Raw genomic sequence first — 20584 nt, 5'->3', positions numbered from 1 at the left:
TAAAACAAAAAGCTAAGGTCACCTAGAATCACACACATACCTGCAGCTTGTCTATGAAGTCTAGCTTCTCTTTCAATGCTGAAAGGATCTTCAGGTGAATCAAGCAGGTCCCAGGAAGGCCACACAGATGCCCCAGGCCATCGTTTTGGCACACTAACAGGAGAGGGAGTGCCTGCAGTAAGTGTAGACTGATCTGGGTCAAGTCGTGATCCAACACCCATCTTTAAAGGGTCCCGAGATCCACTGCTACCACCAAGTGGAAGGAAAGGTAAAGGAGGGGAGATGCGCAGGCTTGACTAGGGTAAAAAAAGAATTGTCTTAAAACATCTAACAAATGACAGGAAAAAAGTGATAACATCTTATGCAGTCACATGATATGCAGGATAGGCATTCTTACTCATCTGTCACTTCTCTGAGTACCAATAATTTGTCATCTGACATCACATAACCAGACCATTTTACATAATCCTATATAATAATTTGCACCTCCAACGCTCTACATCTGGATGCCTGGGTTCGTAACAATTCCCATTGGCCCACCCTTGCGTCGGAATGTGATGATGTCAGAGGGCGGATCAATGACAGGAAAGGGAAACCAGCACCAGCCAGCCACAGAACTTTGGAGATGAGGACTCAATCGCGGGAGAATCGCCCCCTCCCTCCCCCATCCTCAGAGTTCCAGGCTCCCCCCCTCTCCTCCGAGTTCCATGCCACGCACCTCCCTCCCTCCGAGTGGCAGCCCAACCTGCGTTGCCCGCACTCTTCTCCCAGTCCTCCTCCACCTGCCCCTCGCCTTCCTGCGTGCCGGCCTGAATTTAAAAGTTCTTACCTCTGGGTCCGCAGGCACGGCGCTTCAGCCTGCCTTCCCTTCTGTCTCAGCTCTGCCTCTGGTCCCGCCCTTCTGGAAACAGGAAACGAGGGCGGGACCAGAGGCAGAGCTGAGACAGAAGGGAAGGCAGGCTGAAGCGCCGTGCCTGCGGACCCAGAGGTAAGAACTTTTAAATTCAGGCCGGCACGCAGGAAGGCGAGGGGCAGGTGGAGGACTGGGAGGTGCAGGGGTCTGGAACTCGGAGGATAACTTTGCTAGCGCCCGTTTCATTTGTGTCAGAAACGGGCATGTTTTACTAGTGTTTATATAACTTCAGCTGCTAGAGGCATGTGCAGTTTTCCTAACTTCACCCACCCTCTGCACCTAAAACATACCTACCAGCAAAGTATGCATCACGTTACTGTGCATATTTTGTAACCCACAAATTTTATAACAAGCTATAAGTGCACGAGCAACTTCATAAAATCATTCCTCCTCCCCAGTGTGACTATCAGGACAGGGACTGTGCTTAAAAGGAAGGATGTTTACTCACTACTTGAAAATCAGATTATAGAACACAAAGTTATACAGAAGATTGAAACACACCCCAGATGCATCAAGTGTTTTCTGTGTACACATAACACTTCTAAATCTAAAGTTTGGGCTTGCATTACCAACCCTTTTTTGAGAGAGGTTGTAATGCACCCATACCCACAAGTTACGTAGTAAGGATTAATCTTGACCTGGTACTATTGGGTAGTATAACAGTAGTGTGGTTGGCCACAGATGGAACGGGGCAGAATAGTGTCAGAGGTGGCTGACTAATGGAAGCAGATTTTATTGGATCCGATGCGGCCTTCTTTTGGCAAATACCTGCATCAGGGGTCAAAATGCCATTCCAGTAGGTTAACACAAAGTTTTCTAATTTGCAAGTGCCAATTACAGTATTAGCATATCCGATATACAAATTCCTGCTTTCTATTGTGCATATGAACACAGCAGCAACAGAAAGCAGAAGTTTGTATATCTGATATGTTAATACTGTATTTGGGACTTGCAATGCAAGTTAGTAAGCTTTGAATTACCCTACTGGAATAGCACTTCAAGCTCTGAAGCAGGCATTTGTTTGTTTATATCCTGCTTTTATTTAAGGTGGGTACCACCACAGCATACATAATACATTTACCAAAACAAGGCTGTATCAGGTTCAATAAAATCTGCTTCCATTAATCTGCCACCTCTGACCCTTTATTCCACACAGTTTTGTCTGTGGCAAATTACACTTTTCTTGTTCCGTGACTAGTTTTTGTCATTTCCCTCTGGTCTGCTTTGCTATTGGGTGTGAAATTTTATACTGGTCATTTTTTAAATGTCAAATTAGGATACAGCTCATCAAGTTATCACCTGCAGTGCTTGATCATGCTTGGGCACTTGGCCAGCATTGCCCCTATACCTTTTCAACACTTGGAAGAGACCAGATTTTTTTTTTTTTGGCACTTACGTCAAATTGTAGATAACTATGACCTTTCCTTCAACTGACCCTGTTGCAGTCACGCTTAAGCAGTACAGTAGGAATTATGTTTAGAACTACACTGACATTAAGGGCTGTGCTGTTGTGCTTCTGAATTAATTTTTGTATTCTAGCTTAACACTTACTATTAAATCAGAGAGCTGATCTGATCCAGAGCTGAATCCACTAGTGTCAGAGTCTGAAGGGCTGCTTGATCGAGAATCCAAGATTGATCGGCTGTCCAAGCGAGAGCTTCTCAGCAATGGTGCAGGAAACTTCTCCACCAAGTCACAGCCAATGGGGTCCAGAGGTAGGAAACCCAAGGGTGGTTTTCCCAGAACATTCCCTAGTGGGTTATTGAGCATGCTGAGAACTAGAAGCAAGGTTAAAAACACAAATTCAGATCCATGTAGTCATCTCAGGTCAAAGCTTATGTATAAAGCACTTAAGACCATACCCCCAAAAAATGCATGAGCCACATTCATTTGCAGAAACATTCCTACTTCCATATTGCTTACAGTACAATGTAAATTGCAATTGAGAAAGGTTTGTTAATTTTCTAATCAGGAAAGACTGGTGTGTGCCTTTCATTCAACAGACTGACTAGGTACACAACCATGCTTTTGGAAAGACTTCTTTAGAGTGTAACATGCACTAGTGGCTTCTTGGCTTTTGCATTTAAACAGGAATTCCAGTTGCCCAAGAAATTATATGAAACAAGTCATACACAGGCAATAGTACACCTGTTCACACCCATTCCAGCCAATCAAGATGACATTCTGTGTAATAAAATTGTGGTGCTTTAGTTCCAAGGCACACATCTGGAAGCTTAAGGCTTGTCCAGTCTTCAGCTTACTAGTATGAAACAGGAGCTCAGCAAACAAGCAGGAATTGGATGCAATTAAAGAAGCTTTCATCACTGCACGAAATCACACCAATTTCTCAAAGAATAAAATAACCTAAGAATAAATGATCACAGGCTCAGGTAGACATATGGCAGAGAAGCATCCACTCAACTGTTACCCCTACAAAATTATTTTGTTCCATTACAGCCCTGTGATGCTCCAGAAAATAGAACCAATGTAGAAGCAGCAAAGGTGTCAAGCGGAGAAAAAGAAAAAGACGACACCCCCAAAGAACTCTAAGAAGCTCATACCAGAAAACTTTTTGCTTCTAGGGGATTTCATTATCAGAGGGATTAATTTTGGAACACAGTTCAAAGGACCCAAAATGAAATGCCTTTCAGGATCCTCAGTTACTAAACTACCAGGCAAATACTGGCTATAATCTGAGAAGGAACTAAGTAGTTTAACACGTTACCCACCTGGGGACAGATGACCTGGCCAATGCCCCACTTATAATGCAGAGAGCTTTTCAAAAGCTGGGGAAGGGGTTAGAACCTTTGGTACAAAGGTTAGCTTTGTCTGAAGTATTACCTACTTTGAAGGGAGAGAAAAAAAAAAAAAAAAAAGTTTACAAAATACTCAACTTCAATATGTGGTTCAAAGCCTGTGTCAAGAAGGTTTTAGATACATAAGAGGATGGTCTAATATTGTAACGGGCTGCATATCATTGTGGCAGTGTGGCAATACTTCGTGAGAAATTCAGACAATAGGTTTTTAGGCATTTCAACTAGAAGGCAGGGGTGGCATACGGATCCAGTGTCACTTCCAGTGGTTACCCCCAGCAAAAAGACCAAGATTTGACAGTAGTAAAGAAAGCAATGTAAAACATTAGCAAATCACTTCTTACCAACAGTAGGAAGTAAGACAAAAAGCTAAACAGAAGATGAGTGCCACTGAAATGTAGCTGGAAAGCAATAACTACAACACGCTTGCAGTCTAAGCAACAATGTTCATGATCTGCAAGCCCTGATGTAGAGGCAGACACTGCTGCTATCACAGACATGGTTCAGTGAGACAAACATACCAGGCTATAATATATTTAGGAAGGAGAGATGGTCAAACGAGTAGAGTAGCAGCTCTGTATATGAGAAACGATATAAAAGCAACAAATGCAGCGGGCTTGGGGAAAGGAAGAAGCAGTTCACCCTTGAACCTCTGTCCACATGGGTGTTTGTCTACAGACCTCCAAAACATTCAGAGCAACTAGATAAAGAACTGGTTACAGATATCCAAAAGTTGGGAAATAAAGGGGAGGTGCTGTTGCTGAAAGATTGCAACCTGCCAGATGCAGATTGGAAGATTCCATCTGTGGAATCGGCAAGTAGAAGATCGTGGATGCCTTTCAAAGTGTTCTGCTAAGCCAAATGGTGACAGGACCCACGAGGGAAGGGGTGACGCTGGATCTGGTACTCACAAATGGGGGAAAAGTGTTTAATGTCCAAGTAGGTGGCCACCTGGGCAGTACTGACCAAAACAGTTTTGATTTGATATAAAAGCTAAAGCAGAGGACAGTCACTCAAAAAAAAAAAGTCCTGTATTTCAAACATGCTGACTTTTGTAAAATGGAAGAATACCTAAAGAGTTGTTGGGCTGGAAGGACCTACGAGAAGTGAAAAGACAGTGGTCCAGGCTGAAAGGAGCTACAAATAAGACTACTGACCTTTATGTGATGAGAGTAAATAAAAACAAGAGAAAAAGGAAACAGACATGGATCTCCAAGCAAGTGGCTGAGAAAATAAAAAGCAAAAGTTGGCATGAAATACAGAAAAACTCAGAACTCAGGAATACCAGATGAAACTGAAAGAAACCAAGAGATATACGTCTGGCAAAAGTGCAAGTGGGAAGAACAAATGGCTAGACAAGTGATGAGGAGAGAAGAATTTTCATGTATAATTGAAAGGAGGAAGGCTAAAAATAGAATTGAGAAACTGAAATATGCTGTGAACTGCTATGTGGAGAATGAGGAAAAAGCAAATGTACTAAATACTTGTGTTCACAGAAGAAAATCTGCGAGAAGGACAATTGGCAAAGGTACATATGAGCATGGAGTGGATACAAAAGGTGTTTATAAACTTAAAAAATTTGAAAGTGGACAAAGCCATGGGACTGGATGGGATCCATCCCAGGATATTGAGGGAGCTCAGGTTCTTGCAGGTCCTCTTAATTTGTTTAATAAATCCATGGCGACGGGAGAGGCTCTGTGGGATTGAAGAGCAAATGGTGTCCTTCAAAAAAAAAAAAAAAAGGTGGGGAAGCAGTTGGAAACTAAGCCTCACTTCGGTTATTGGAAAACTAATGGCAATGAACTTCCTAGAAACCAATAGGTTACAAGATGCTATCTGACTGAATTCTTTGACTGGGTGACCAGAGAATTAGCTTGAAGACATGCCTTTGACAACGTTCCTCACAGGCGGCTCAAATAAGCTTGAGAGGCTGACGTTAAGACCCAAAGTGGTGAACTGGATTAGAAACTGGTTGACAGACATCAGAGGGTGGTAGTTAATGGAATTCACTCAGGAGGAAGGCAAAGTGAGTTAGTAGAGTGCCTCAAGGATCAGTGCTGGGGCCGATTCTGTTAAATATATTTATGAGCAATATTGCAGAACGTTTAGAAGGTAAGGTTTGCCTTTTTGTGGCTGATGCAAAGATTTGTAACAGAGTGGGCACCCTGGAGGGAGTGGAAAACATGAAAAAGGATCTGCAAGTCAGAAGTCTGTCAATTAAAATTCTATGCAAAGTGCAGAGTGATGCATTTAGGGAGCAGAAATCCAAGGAGCCGTATGTGCTAGGAGATGAGAGGTTAATATGCACATATGGGGAGAGGGACCCTGGGGTGATAGTATCAGAGGATCTGAAGGAGATGAAACAGTATGACAAGGTGGTGGCCTGTAGCCAGAAGGTTGCTAGGCTGTATAGAAAGGCGTAACCAGAAGAAAGGAGGTGCTGATGCCCATGTACAAGTCGTTGTCGAGGCCCTACATGGAGTATTGTATTCCGTTTTGGAGGCCGTATCTTGCTAAGGATGTAAAAAGACTTGACGTGGTCCGGAGGAAGGCAATTTAAAAAATGGTATGGTGGTTGTGCCAAAAGACATACGAGAAGAGGCTGAAAGATGAATATCTATACCCTAGAGGAGAGGAAGGACAGGGGAGATATGACAGATGTTTATTTTCCAGAGAAGGGAAAACAGTACAGCTAGGACGACATGAATTGAGATTGTGAGGTGGCAGATTTAGCAGTAATGTCAGGAAATCTTTTTTGAGAGGAGGTGGTTGATGCCTGAATACCCTCCCAAGGAAGGTGGTGGATAAAAGAACGGTTGCATGTCAAGTGGTGCCGGTTTTGGGCAGGCTTGTACAATCTGGGTCCCATATATGGCAGTCTGGTTTACAATAGGCTGGAGAGAGGGCTTCAACAGAAACTCCAGTAATTTGGAATGTGAGGCCAGTACTGGGCAGACTTTCACAGTCTGTGCCCCGCAACTGACAAGACAGATTTAGATTTGGATAGCCTGGAGTGGGCTTTGATGGATTGGCAACTTTAGTAGTGGGAGACTAAGGACAGGGCTGGGCAGACTTCAATGGTCTGTCCCAGAAATGCTAGAGACAATGATAAAGTATATCACATTCATTGTTGGTTTAATCATGACTTGAGTGTTATTGGGCAGACTAGATGGACTGTTCAGGCCAACATTTACTATGTTTAAAATGTTTTGAGCTTGCTAGGGAATGCTATAAGGTCTAGCCTGATGGCTTTTCTGCAACTTAAACATTAACCCCCAAGCTTGCTAATGTTACCATAAACTCTCCAGATATATGTTCTGACAGCTCAAGTATCCAAGTTGATTGAAAGCTGTATCTTCAGATCTAACCAAAGTTAGTTTGCTTTTTTAATTTGCAATTTCTCAATAAATTCTGACCACCATTTACGAAGCCACGATAAGCTTGAACTATCAAGGTAGGCCAGAGATATGCAGCATTTTAGTACTAGCTCAATACTGTTCTAGATTCACCTAGAAACAAGCCCTAAATACATACTTTATGTGGTGTTTGTTTGAAGAATAGCTGTCATCATTGTGTTGAAAGTTATTTAGCCTATAAATAGGTTACTTGTCCATAAACTGCAAGGTTGCTCAGACATAGGAGATAACAGCCATCCCACACATAAAGCTCTTCAAATGAGAAACAAACCAGATTTGCCAACACCAGTTCTGTTAACTTAGTCTTCATGGTAAAATAGAAGAGACAAGGCTTGGTCAGGCTCAGTCAGGTTTAGTCTCCTGAGCATTTTCACCGTCATTAAAAAGATTAATAGGTGGTAACATGCCTTCAGGTGGAGAGTGGTGTGATCTGCTGATCCAGAGTTTCATGTAGCAAGACTGGCTACCAACCTAGGCATCTTATATGAAGATAAGATACCAATGCATGAAAGGCAAAGGTCACTGGCAGAAAACTGCTAACTAGACAGTGTACTTACCTCAGTAGGGAGTATATGCAAGGTTGTTGTGTTGACCTGAACTACTCTATTACCCCGTCATCACTATTTCAGGCTGGCTGAAATGCAACACAAGGATTACTAACAAGTGAAGCTTATTACTTAGCAGCACCAAGGTCACTCAGCATTCCCTGTATCATGTTCATGCATGCCCTTTCCTCAGTCCAACACAACAGTACAAGTCCTTTTACCTGGCAATGTGATGCTAAAATATCAGGATGAGACAAGACTGCCTATACGGAAATTGGACTTGATATACCACCTTTATGTGTGTGTGTGTGTGTGTGTGTGGGGGGGGGGGGGGTTGCAATTACATTCAAAGCGTTTCATATAGTATATACAAGTACTTATTTGTACCTGGGGCAATGGAGGGTTAAGTGACTTGACCAGTCACAAGATGCTGCAGTGGGAATTGAACCCAGTTCCCCAGGATTAGGCTACTTCTCCACTTTCTGAAGTATTTCTTTTAGCTCCTTCATATCACTTTTTAACCATGCCTGCTATTGTTGGGTCTTCCTTCCTCTAATACATGGAATATATTTGGCATGGGCTTCCAGGATGGTATCGGAACAGCATTCACGCCAGATGTAAATTTTTGACCTTCGCAGCTGCTTTTTTTATATACAGTTCATTTTATCAGTCTCCTTTTTGAAAGTTAAATGCTAACTTATTGGATTTCCTGTGTGTACTTACTCCAAAGCAGATGACAGTGATCACAATATGATCAGATTTGATATCAAGTGGCCCTAGCACCATTACCTCCTGCACCAGATCATGCACTCTACTAAGGACTGGGTCTAGAATTTTCCTTGTTGGCACCTGTACCAGCTGCTCCATAAAGAAGTCCTTGATTTTATCAAGAAATTTTACCTCTCTAGCATTCCCTCATGTTATATTTACCCAGTCAACATCAGGGTAATTGAAATCACCCATTATTATTGTGTTGCCCAGTTTGTTAGCCTTGGATGAGGGGGGGAAAAAAAGCTAGACAGGACGCAGAGGGAATGACAGTGTACATAGAGACCCAGAAGATGGGACTTAGGGCTAGGGACTGGGAATTGAGTTGGAGAGTTTAGGGACTATGGCTGGGAGAGATGGAGACTTCAAGGAACAGAGGATCTGGCAATTAAGAGGGCTGGGAGAATGAGTGGCGTGAAATGGGGGGGGGGGGGGGAGAAGAGGTTAAGAGGCGAACTGTGGGGGGGAAGCTGAGAATGTGGATAACCTAGTAGACTGGAAAGAGGATGAGGGGCACTAAAAAAGGGATGGAGTCCTGAGGGGTACTGGAGGAAGGCGATGGTCTCAGAATTGAGTGAGGGTGGAGCTGGGGGGTGAAAGAGGCAATATGAGTGGTGTAGAGATCAAGAGATAAAAGCATTGCATAGAGGCAAGAGAAGAACAGAGACCGGGATAGAGCTGGGACTAGTGAGGGGATGAGATGCAGTGCAGGGTAGGTGAGGGCTGAGAATGTAAAGATATTGAACAGACTGTGTGGACTATCAAGGTCTCTGCCATCATCCACTATGTTACTAATATTGTGGACAAATATAAGTAAAAGGTTTACACAATTGAAAAAAATATCAAAAGTAGTAGCGAAGGTTTTTATGACTCATGATTGAATTAACCATATGCTGTAATATTTAAAGCAACAGTATCTGAAGTCTATTCCTCTTAACATTTCAGTGATCCAGAAGGGACTTGGGAGAGAGAGAAAGGGAGAAAGGGGAGTGCTGGAGAGAGGAGAGGGGAAAAGCCAGTAGGCAGATGAGGTAAAGAGGAGAATAAAAAGGGTGAGAAAGAATTAGGGTAAATCAAATACGAAAATATAAAAGGTAAAGAGATAAAGTGGAAAAAAAACCCATATCAGTGGAAGACAAATGTTGAGAAGGAAAAGACAAGAGAAGAAATGGAAAGGCAAACCTGGGAACTAAATTTGAAGACTGACAAGCTGTCAAAGAGGGAGCGAGGTTCTGCATGAGGGGCAAGAAGGAGAAAGATGCTGGACAGGGAGGTGCATATCAAAGCCATGGTGGCTTTCTAGGCCACATTTCCTTTTCTTGTGACCCGCAAACAATACAAAAAGATGAAAGATGATCTGAATGCTGGAAGTCATTAGTAACTTCCAGGTAATGGAGAAGGATGTGAATGACACGCAGGCAATGTAGGGCTCTGAAATTCTCGGGGTAGTCCTCCTGGCAAAACACCAGAAGAACCAGCAACTGATTCAAATGAAAAAAAAAAACTGCAAGATCGCCTTGGGCAAAAAAGAAGACACCATCCAAATGCACACTCCTGCTTCCGTGAACTTGAGAAAAGGGTCTCTGCAAGACAGAGTCTGCAGTTCCAAGATTCACTGAGCCTTCAAAGTAAGGTCCTTTAAAGTTATCCAACAGCTCAAAGGCCGCCAAAAGCAATGCCAACCCGACAGGGATACATCCATTGTCACGACCTTCCAGTCTGGAGTCTCTAGCGAACACCCTTGTGTAGGTTCTCTGGACCAAGCTTACCTCAGCAGAATGGTTCTCTTAAATACTGTTTTTTTTTTTTTTAATTTAAAGACAGAGACTGCTGAACCCAGACAGACCAGGGCACCAAGCCCAAGGAGGACAGAGGGTATTGTTGGGAGAGGAGAGGGGACGGGAGGTCCCTGGCACCACCAGGTGTACACCAATATCTGAAGCCAGGGAACTTCAACCCCTATCCAGGCTCAACTGGGCCTGGGTGACGTGCCACGAGCCAGATCAATCCAGAGCTGCACAATCATGACCTCCACCTGACAGAGAGAATACTGAGGTTATGCTGGCTGCACCTGACCATATAGCAAAGAGGCAGGAGAGAGACTGCTGGACCCCGACAGACCAGGTCACCAAGCCCGAGGACAGAGGGGACGTTGGGGGTGGGGGGAGGGACCTGGCACCACCGGTGCACACCACTAATATCCCGAGCTAGGGAGTCAACCCCTATCCAGGTTCAACTGGGCCTGGGGGATGTGCCAGGAGCTGATCAATCCACAGCTGCACCAGTGGTGTAGCCAGAAGGCAATTTTTGGGTCAGATGGGTGGGAACTAAGGTTCAAACTTTTTGAAAGAAAAACCCACCACCTAATGGACCCATGCTCTGCCTCACCCCATGCTCCACCCTTAGACTTGAGATTTGATCTAGGTTCTATCATGCCAGCACTAACTTTCAAAACAAGGATTCTATGTACGATATTTTAGGGCCCTAAATATTACAGTGAAGCCCTAAAATATCAATTCATCTATTGGGAAAACTGAACAAGTCAAAATGCCAGATTACTACATAGAAAATTCATACTAAGAATACCTTGGTCACATACAAAACACAAATGCAAAATCCAGAACAGGTAACCACAAACATTAAACCAAAATCCCAAGAAGTCATACCTTTCATGTAGTACACCACCAGAAAAACAAACAGATGCATTCCTCCTGTACTGTGCAAAAAGAGTAAGATGGACCATGCCAGGGATGGTGTTAAGAGGGGGCAACTGTCCTTGGCTACCTGGCCAGAGAGAGCCCCAAGCCTGCCGGAACCTAAAGAAGGTGCAGCCTGGTAGTGGGCTTTGGGGTCCCTCCCAGATTTCTGCCCTGGGCCCCATGTCTAAACACCAGATCTAGTAGGATATACATTTCAAACATTCTACCTTTGGTCCCAGGTTCTAATTTCAGCTTCCCTCTGTCTTAACTTTCTCACTAGGGTCTCCTGTTCATTTGACATTTCTTCTCTTTCTCCATGCCCACCATCCATCTTCCATCTCTGTGTCCTTATCTTTCTCCATGTTCCATATCTTCCTTATGTGTCCCTATATTTCCCTGTCCAGCATCTCCCCATGTCCATATCCTTGCATCCATCATCGTCCTATGTCCCTATCCAGCCCTTATGCCCTCCCCCCATGTCTAGCATCAACCTCTCTCCATATGCCCCCCTCCCATGTCTGGTATTACCCCTCTCTGTCTGTATACTATCCCCATGAAGCATCTCCTCTTTATGTCCTTGTAACTGTGCTCTCCCTCATGTCTATCATCTCCTCTGTTTCTGTATACCTCCCTTTGTCCAGCTTCTCCCCTCTTCCTCCCCCACATCCAGAGGCAGCATAACATCTTTTCAGTTGGAGGGGCCAAACAAGTGAAATTCAGCTGCCATATGCCCCACTCCCTCTTCCCTCCCACAGTTGCTATATGCCCCACTCTACCATCCCCCCCCAGCATCTCTCCTTTCGAGCTAGCTAGACCCCTGTCCAGAGGTCCAGCACCTCTCTCCCTTCCCTGTAGCACCTTTGCTTTCCAGCTAGCTAACTCCCTTATACAGGTCCTGCATCTCCCTCCCTTCTGTCCAGTCCCTTTCCAGGCCCTCTTCCTTTCATGCCAGTGAACCCCCTCCCCAACAGGTCCAGTACCTTTTCCAGCTAGCCCTTCTCTCCCTTCCCCTCCAGTGACCCTCCCCCCCCCCCCCCCCAACTGGTGTAGCACTTTTATCACTTCCTCACCTCTAGCCTCAGTCCGGCACCTCCGTACTTTTTCCTCCCTGCTTCTGCTGCAGTGTTTGCAACTTACAGCATTGGCACTACCCAGCAGCCATTCACACACAAAGGCTCGCAGTAGCTCCGGAGTTCCCTATCGCACGTCCTGTCCTAAATAGGAAGTTGCATCAGAGATGGCATGACGCAGCAGAAGAAACTCGAACCAGCCTGTGTGCGTGAAATGCTGCCAGGTAGCACCAATGCTGTGAGTTGGAAGCACCGTGGCAGAAGCAGGGAGGAAAAAAAAAAAAAAGTGTTGTATCTGTGGGAAGGGGTGGGAGTGAAGGTAAGGGACCATTGGTGGTTGGGGTGCACCATTCCTGGGTGGGCCTGACTACAGCCTTGAGCTACACAGTTGACTCTCCACCTGCTAGCCAGAATAGAGGTTAAGCTGGCTGCACATGACCACATATAGCAAACCTCTGAAGTTCTCTCTCTCCACCTGCTGGTAGAGGAACATATCAATCCAGAGACTTGTGGGTTGTGTGGGACGCTATGGAAGCAGAGTTTGATTCACAATAGGTCTTTATGTGAAGAAAAAGCTGGTGGGCATCCATGGAACAGAGCATGATTCAGTGTGTAAGGAAAAGATAGGACAGTGATCCAAGGTGAAGCCTTAAGCACTAGTCAGATTTCAAATGAAACATGGGATTTTACCAGTAACCAATGTAACTTAATGGAGAAACAGTCAATGTCTCGCTTTACATAAGTAGGTGACAGAATTTTTGTGGCTTTTGTAATCTACATAGTTGATATGAAGAAATATTGCTGTAGTCCAACTTGAGACCAGAAACGTGTGAACCAGTACATAGTAAAGGAAACAAACTGAAGAGTGAAAACCTAGACTGAAAAAAATGGAAATTTAGATGTCTTTGGATAAGTATCACCACCCCAGCCAAGAGGGCCAATAAAAACAATCAGCAAAACAGGGCAACACTTGGGCTGGGGAAGACAGCCCCCATAATGTTGTTGGATTGCTGTCTTAGTATTTGCATTATTTTAAAGCTTGTAAGTGAAATACTCAACTAAAAATGGAACTCTATGCTGTTAAATGTTAATGATCTGACAAGAATTTAAAACAATAAGCATATCGCTAAAGATTTCTATCAAGTTAACAATCCTGATTAACCCTTAACATAAAAACAAAGCTAGCCATACTAGGCCAGACCAATGGTCCATCTAGCCCAGTTATCCTGTTCCAGTTGTCAATTCAGGTTACAAATACCTGACAAAAACCAGAATAGTAGCAACATACCATTGCCAGGGCAAGCAGTAGCTTCCCCATGTCTCTCTAAATAGCAGACTATGGACTTCTCTCCTCCAGGAATGTGTCCGAATCTTTAAGCCCAGATATGCTAACCACTTTTACCAAAATGTTCCAGAGCTTAACTGCTTGAGTGAAAAAGAAAATTTCCTCCATTTTACAATTATTTCCATGTAACTTCATGAAGTGTACCCTAGTCTTTGTACTTTTTGAAAGAGGTAAAAAGATTCACTTACCTGTTCTACAATTCTCAGGATTTTGTAGACCAAAAATCATAACCCATCGTATCCTTATCTATTCCAAGCTGAAGAACCCTAACCTCTTTAGCCTTTCCTTCATATGAGAGGAGTTGCATCCCGTTATTTTGGTTATTTTGAAACTTTTCTAAATTCCACTACATCTGAGATACTGTGACGAGAATTGAATGCAATAAAAGTGAGGTCACATCATGTAGTGAGAGGCATAGTAGTCTTGGTCTTATTTACTATCCCCTTCCTAAATTCTAGCAAAGAGTTCAGTCTCTCTGCTATGGCCTTGTCCTCCCTGAGAACCCTTTTTGCTCCTTCATGATCTAACAGTCTCACGCATTCCCTCACAGGCTTTCTGCTTCTGATGTACCTGAAAAATAAAGTAGTTAACTGAGTTTGCCTCTGCAAGTTTCTCTTCATATGTTTTTTAAATCAATGCTTTACATCTAACTTGCTACTACTTATATTACTTTTCTCCATTCGGGTCTCTCATTCTTTGAAGGATGTTCTTTTGGCTAAATATTCACCTTTTAACCATACTAGCTGTCTTTTTTAATTATTATTTATTTCCACCTTTGTGGATATGTGGAATACATCTGGTCTGGGCTTCCAAGATGGTATGGCCGATTTTAAAGACCTAAACTTGCAGCGGATCCTTTTACTTTTTAAGCTTTCCTCATTTTATCATAGTCACCATTTTGAAAATTAAATATTGCTACAGTAGTTTCCTTTGTAACTTCAGTCCCAATATAAACTCAAACTTTATCAAGTTATGATCAGTTTCCCACCAGACCCAACACTTACTTCTCATACTAAACTCTGCATTCCACTAAGGACTGATCTAAAATAGCTCTTCTGTTCCTGATCAGTTGCTCCAAGTCGTCAATTCTATGTCTAGGAATTTTACCCCCCTACTGCTCCATGATGTAACATTTATCCAGACAATACTGGGGTAATTGGAGAAAAAAAAAAAATCGCCCGTTATACTATTGCCCAATTTGCCAGCTCTCCTAACTTCTGTAAACATTTCATCTGTTATCAAGGATTTCTTTCGCCAACTCTCAAAATTCAGATTTGAGGCGAGTTACAATCAAAAATAAGAAGCTAAAACAGTAGGAATTACACAAAAGCATAATTCATTACACACAATAAAACTTTAACCCCCCCCCCCCCCAGGCCTAGTAAACAGATATGCTTTTAAAGATTTACAAACATAAAATAGCTCTCCATTAAATGTAATTCATACAGATCAAACTGAAAAAGAAAAATGATTGAGCAAGCACCTTAAACCAAATATTCTTAATTGAAATGAAAGTTATTACATCTTCTAGAAACCATCTTTGATTTCAACACATTCACCAATTAGGACCCACTTTCAGGACACAAACCATTAAAAAAAACCTTAAACACTAAATAAAGTGCCTTAAAAATAACCTGAAATTTCATGAGCAAGCAACATTGGATCATGTACTTACATGATCCAGCCAAGTTTTCTGAAATATTAACAGCTGAATTCTGAATCATCTGAAGTCTGTAAAGTTGTTTAGAAGACTCAAATAATAAGTTACCATAGTTCAGTAAAAGATAAAATTGTTAACTGTACAATAATCTAAAAAGATCTTAGCAAACAATTGCTTTGGTTTAAAATAAGCTTGTCTAATCAAACTTAATCTGTGGTTCCATCATCATAGATCAAGTTTATTATAGGTTTAATATTCCGCCCTTTGGGGTGCCTTCAGGGTGGATTACAATCTAAAATACCATTGAAAGGAAAGTTGAAAAAACCTGAATTTCAGACATGACTATTACTGTAGGGGGAGAACAAGTTATAAGGACAGAGGGGAGGAAAGAATGAGAGGGACAGCTACAGGTATCTTCCAGGTGCCTTCTGGTCCACTGCAGCTAGAGACTCATTATATGCATCCTTGAAAAGGTGCATTTTAAGGTCAGCCTGCAAACTAATCTAGTGACATTTAAGGCGAAGAGAAGCTGGAAGTGAGTTCCAGAGACACGGCCCCTGCACATTAAATATGACGTGTTTAATGTGCTCATGGGTTATTTCTTAATAGCTTATCACTAATTGATTTTGCTGTGCTGACTGAAGTGCACGTGTGGACTACAAGGAATGAGAAGGCTAGTCTTGTAGTATTTTGAAAACAAGCAATACAAGTTTATAGGTGATACTGTAATGGGGAGCCAATGAGCTTTTGAGATAAGGGGGTAACATGGTCATATTTATGCAAATTAGTGACAAGACACATGGCATCTGGTAAGCGGCATATGTCTATAGCTTGGAGACCTTTGTATAAAAAAATTTTAACAATCCAATTGTGAAATAACCAGATAAATACCATTCCCCAAACTTTAGAAGTTTTTTTCTACATTAAACAGAGATCTATTGTCTGAGGCATCTTAGTTAGATCCATTACAAACCATATCTTGGTCATAGCATAAAGTTAAATTTAGCTCTAACAGACCTGTCTTATCCTTTTAATATCATCACTGATTTTAGATGAAACAGAATATTGTCTGCATAGGACTGCATAATCTCACCAGATGTTAATAAAAGTTGACCAAGGGAAAACTAAGTTACGGGGAGATGGGAGAGACTTGAGGAACACAAGGAGATTCTGAAGGCAATGAAGAGCAGCCATCCTTTTAAAACTAGGTACAGATTTTTCAAAAGAAATTTATAAAACACCGAACCATGTATCATGGTTTACAGTATCAAATGCAGCAGAGATATAAAATCATAAAACAATCTCACCGCCACTACACAAAAACAGGTTTTACCCCTCTGATCTCAGGTACACAAACATCTCTGTACTGTGAAATGAACACAAACCATGCTGGAACTATGTAAAAGATTTATCAATATAAATTTGATAACCGAGAACCCCACAACAAAAACTCAGCTTTGCAAGAAATGGAATATTTGCCATATGTCTAAAATTAGAGAGTGAACTTAAATCTCCATCAAGCTATTTAATAGGAGTAAGAATGTTCCCAATATATCAAGCAAACCAATCCAGCCTTAGTGCAGTATTAACAAAGAAAGCAAGCCATGCTAACTCAACAGGAAGATCTTTCAATAAGTAAGAAGGAAGATCTAACAGACCTAGACAGACCACATTCTACCTAAAAGGAAAACCTGAAAGACCTACATAATCAGTGTCTGGTAGTATAGCTCTACTAGTACACTCCTTCCTACCACATAAACAGTGTCTGGTAGTATTAACCACAGCATCACTTTGTATTTGTTTACACCAGAGTCTGTAATGCCTCTCCGGTACTATGTAAGCCACACTGAGCCTACAAATAGGTGGAAAAATGTGGGATGTAACAAATAATAGCTCTACTAGTATACTCCTTCCTACCACACATGGAATTTTTATCCATAAAGGATTCCACACTGCTGTTTCATGTAGAATGTTTATTTCGTTTCCCTTGGGGGGAATAAAGTCCTCTCAATTGGTTTAACAGCCTATAGATTCAAACAATGTGCTGGGGGAAGGTGTGAAGTGGTAATCATTTCAAACAGTTAGAAAGCAAGTTAGAACAAAAATTCTAAGACTTTCTCAGTAGGCCAAAATATAAGTGTAGGATTAACAGTGACAGGTCCCATCAGCACCAAGTGCTACACAGAGAGAAATATGAAGTTAAATTTGTTCTTACCTGCTAAATGCCTTCCCTCATATCCTGTGGGACCATGGGAAGTATCAGAAAACAACCAGCATTTTGGAAGTTTAATACTGTATTTTGCAAAATTTTCAGAATAGGTACTCAAGCAAAACTACAAATGATCTCTAGAGCTCTGTGCATTGCCCATTCTGACTGTGTAATGTGGCTTGCTAGGGATAGTGCTGACATTCATGCAGTCCTTTGTGTATGAAGATGCCTACCCTTGTGCTAGACAAATTCAGATATTTTCAGTAACACTGCATTGTGGAGGCATGAAACTAAGCCACAAGATGTCAACTAAAATTCACTGATACACCATAAGGAAACAGAACTTAATTCAACTCCTGGAGAACTGGAGGAGAAAAATACAATCATGTCCTGGATTGGTCTGACAGTTGACAGATAAAGCTCACCTTTGTCTTACAAGAACACTCCTGACAAGTGGAGTACCAAAGCTTTAAGGCCCTAGTGAGAGGCATGAACACTACCCAATGTGCCACCTTCTAAACACTCTCCCCCAACCTGAACCTCTCACCTGCCATATCCAAGCAGGTAAGCAGCACCACCACACAAATTGATACCCAGTATATAGGCCCATGCTCCACTGCCCTACACCTCTCCCAGGGTGTTGCTCCTCTCTACAGCAGAGCGCTAGTACCTGATAGAACACCTTGTTTGAATCCACAGATATTAGAGAGGCCATCAGTAACTATTCGATCTAGGGCTACTACATCATATGGCAGACTGCTGAATAAGAAAAAAAATGGCTTGCCAAAGACCACAAGGCTAACTAGGATACAAATAGACATGAAAGTCTAACCTGACACAGACATAACCCATGAGATGGATGTTTGCTGATTAGGACACAAGCACTGACAGCAAAATGACCGACTGTCTGGGAGAAAGGGCACTAAGGGAATGGGAAGAAGAAATCTACCCTCAAAAAGCCTGCGACTCTTCAGAAACACCTAACTGGTGAGACTAAGCCCCCTCAAAAAAAGATATGTCTAGGGAGATGACCAAGAACAGACCTGACAAGCTCAAGAAACCTTATTTAAATTCTAGCGTGAGCAAAGACCATTGTCTATTGCAGTTGGGAACAAAAGTCAATTTATGTTCAGCAGGGTTCATAAAATCCTGTTTTTGTAGTCTGGACTTCAAAATGACTTTCTAGGTAGATCTAACTAGTATCACTTATTTACACTGGCTTATTTCAGATAATATCAAACCTATTCAAATATTTTACTAATAGCAGACTGTGGACTTATCCTCCAGAAACTTGTCCAAACCTTTTTTTTTTTAAACTCAGATATGCTGATCTTATTGATTTTATTTTATTAACCGCCTTTATGAAGAGAATTCACTCAAGGCAGTACTACATCCCCCAGCAGCAAGTTTCAGAGCTTAAGTATTGAGTGCCCCATGGTTTTTGTACTTTTTGAAAGAGTGAAAAATCAATTCACTTCTATCCATTCTACAACTCAGGATTTTACAGACCTCAATCATATCCCCCCTTATCTGTACGTTTTCCAAGCTGAAGAGCCCTAACCTCTTTAGCCTTTCCTCATATGAAAAAAAGCACTTTTCATCCCCTTTACCTTTAATTCCACTATGGGGCTCTCGGCTCCCTCTGCCCCGGAACAGGAAGTAATCTGTTCCAGGGCAGAGGGAGCAGGGAAACAGCGGAGCCGAGTGGCTGCTCTCTGCACCCCTCCAGCGGTGTGCACCCAGGACAGACTGCCCCCACCGCCCCGCCCTTGCTACACCGCTGATAATGGCTTGCACTATTTTTACCCGGACCCGATATCGGGCTTACTGGTCTGTAGCTTCCCAGATCATCCCTGGAACCCTTTTTAAAAGTGAATTATATTGGCCACCCTCTAATCTTCAGACGATTGTAATGACAGGTTACATACTAACAGCAAATCAACAATTTCAAGAGGAATATATGTCAGCCGGTCTAGGTGATTTACAACTGTAATTGGTCGATTTGGCTCAATACATCTTCCAGGTTCACCTAGATCTTTCAGTTCCTCTGCATCACCCTCTAAAAATTGTTTCTGGAACATCTTACATCTTCCATAAAGACCGAAGCAAAGAATTCAGTTTCTCTGCTTTGGCCTTATCCTCCCCTTTTTCTCCTTCATGATCTAACGGTCCCACGGATTCCCTCACAGGCTTTCTACTTCTGCTGCTACTGTGAGTTTTAGCCTCTGCAGCAAGTTTTTCATATTTCTCTTTTAGCCTTCTTTACCAATGCTTTGCATCCAACTTACCAGTGCTTATGTTGCTTATTTTCTTCATTTGGGTCCTTTCCATTTTTTAAAGGACATTCTTTTGGCTGTAATTGTCTTTCATGTCACCTTTTAGCCACACTGGATGTCGTTTTCTCTTCTTTCCACCTTTGTAAATACATGTAATGCATCTGACCTGGACTTCCAAGATGGTTATTTTTAAACTACAAAAAAAAAAAAACCACACAGTGAAGAATTACTCAAGGGGTAAAAGTCTCATACACCTGTGGCAATCTATAAAACTTAGTCTGCACACAGCGCAAAAAGTAATCAGACCCCCCCCCCCCCCCCCAAAAAAAAGTGTTTTTTTTTAAGCACTATAAAAAAATATTTTTTCATATAAATATACAAAAGATAAGTTATTGGGGCCTGAAATGTGCACTGCCCAACACTGGTACGATGTGCAGTGCTGTATAACAACGCGCTAGAATTAGAAAAAACAAACCAGTAATGGGGCAGTGGGAAATCTACCCTCCAGCGAGTTGAAAATCTAAATAGTCTGCGGTGTGGTTCCCTGAAGGAGCGGAGCGAATGGGACCGTTGGGACCACATATTTGTCTAATTTGGAAGCTGGGGGCAACCACTTCACGTTTGTTTTCTAATTCTAGTGCGTTGTTATACAGCACTGCACATTGTACCAGTGTTGGGCAGTGCGCATTTCAGGCCCCAAATAACATATCTTTTGTATATTTATATGAAAAAAATATATTTTTTTATGGTGCTTAAAAAGAAAAAAAATTTTTTTTGGGTGGGGGGGGGGGGGGGGGGGGTGTCTGATTACTTTTTGCGCTGTGTGCAGACTAAGTTTTATAGATTGCCACAAGTGTATGAGACTTTTCC

General features: G+C 42.3%; 1 protein-coding gene across 3 annotated transcripts in view; it reads right to left on the bottom strand.

Annotated features, from left to right (window-relative positions):
- The window catches only part of CPEB1 (cytoplasmic polyadenylation element binding protein 1), a 201806-nt gene that overhangs the window by 42905 nt on the left and 138317 nt on the right, over positions 1-20584 (bottom strand). For all 3 annotated transcript variants that reach the window (XM_030187973.1, XM_030187981.1, XM_030187988.1), the window contains 2 exons: positions 2465-2691; positions 41-296 (listed from right to left, as the gene is read on the bottom strand). In XM_030187973.1, the coding sequence (XP_030043833.1) occupies positions 41-296; positions 2465-2691 (483 nt within the window). The remainder of the gene's footprint in view (positions 1-40; positions 297-2464; positions 2692-20584) is intronic.

This window comes from Microcaecilia unicolor, chromosome 1 (assembly GCF_901765095.1).
Source record: "Microcaecilia unicolor chromosome 1, aMicUni1.1, whole genome shotgun sequence".
Classification (NCBI taxonomy): Eukaryota; Metazoa; Chordata; class Amphibia; order Gymnophiona; family Siphonopidae; genus Microcaecilia; species Microcaecilia unicolor.
Note: the sequence above shows the minus strand (reverse complement) of the source record. Positions and strands in the feature narration are given on the sequence as shown.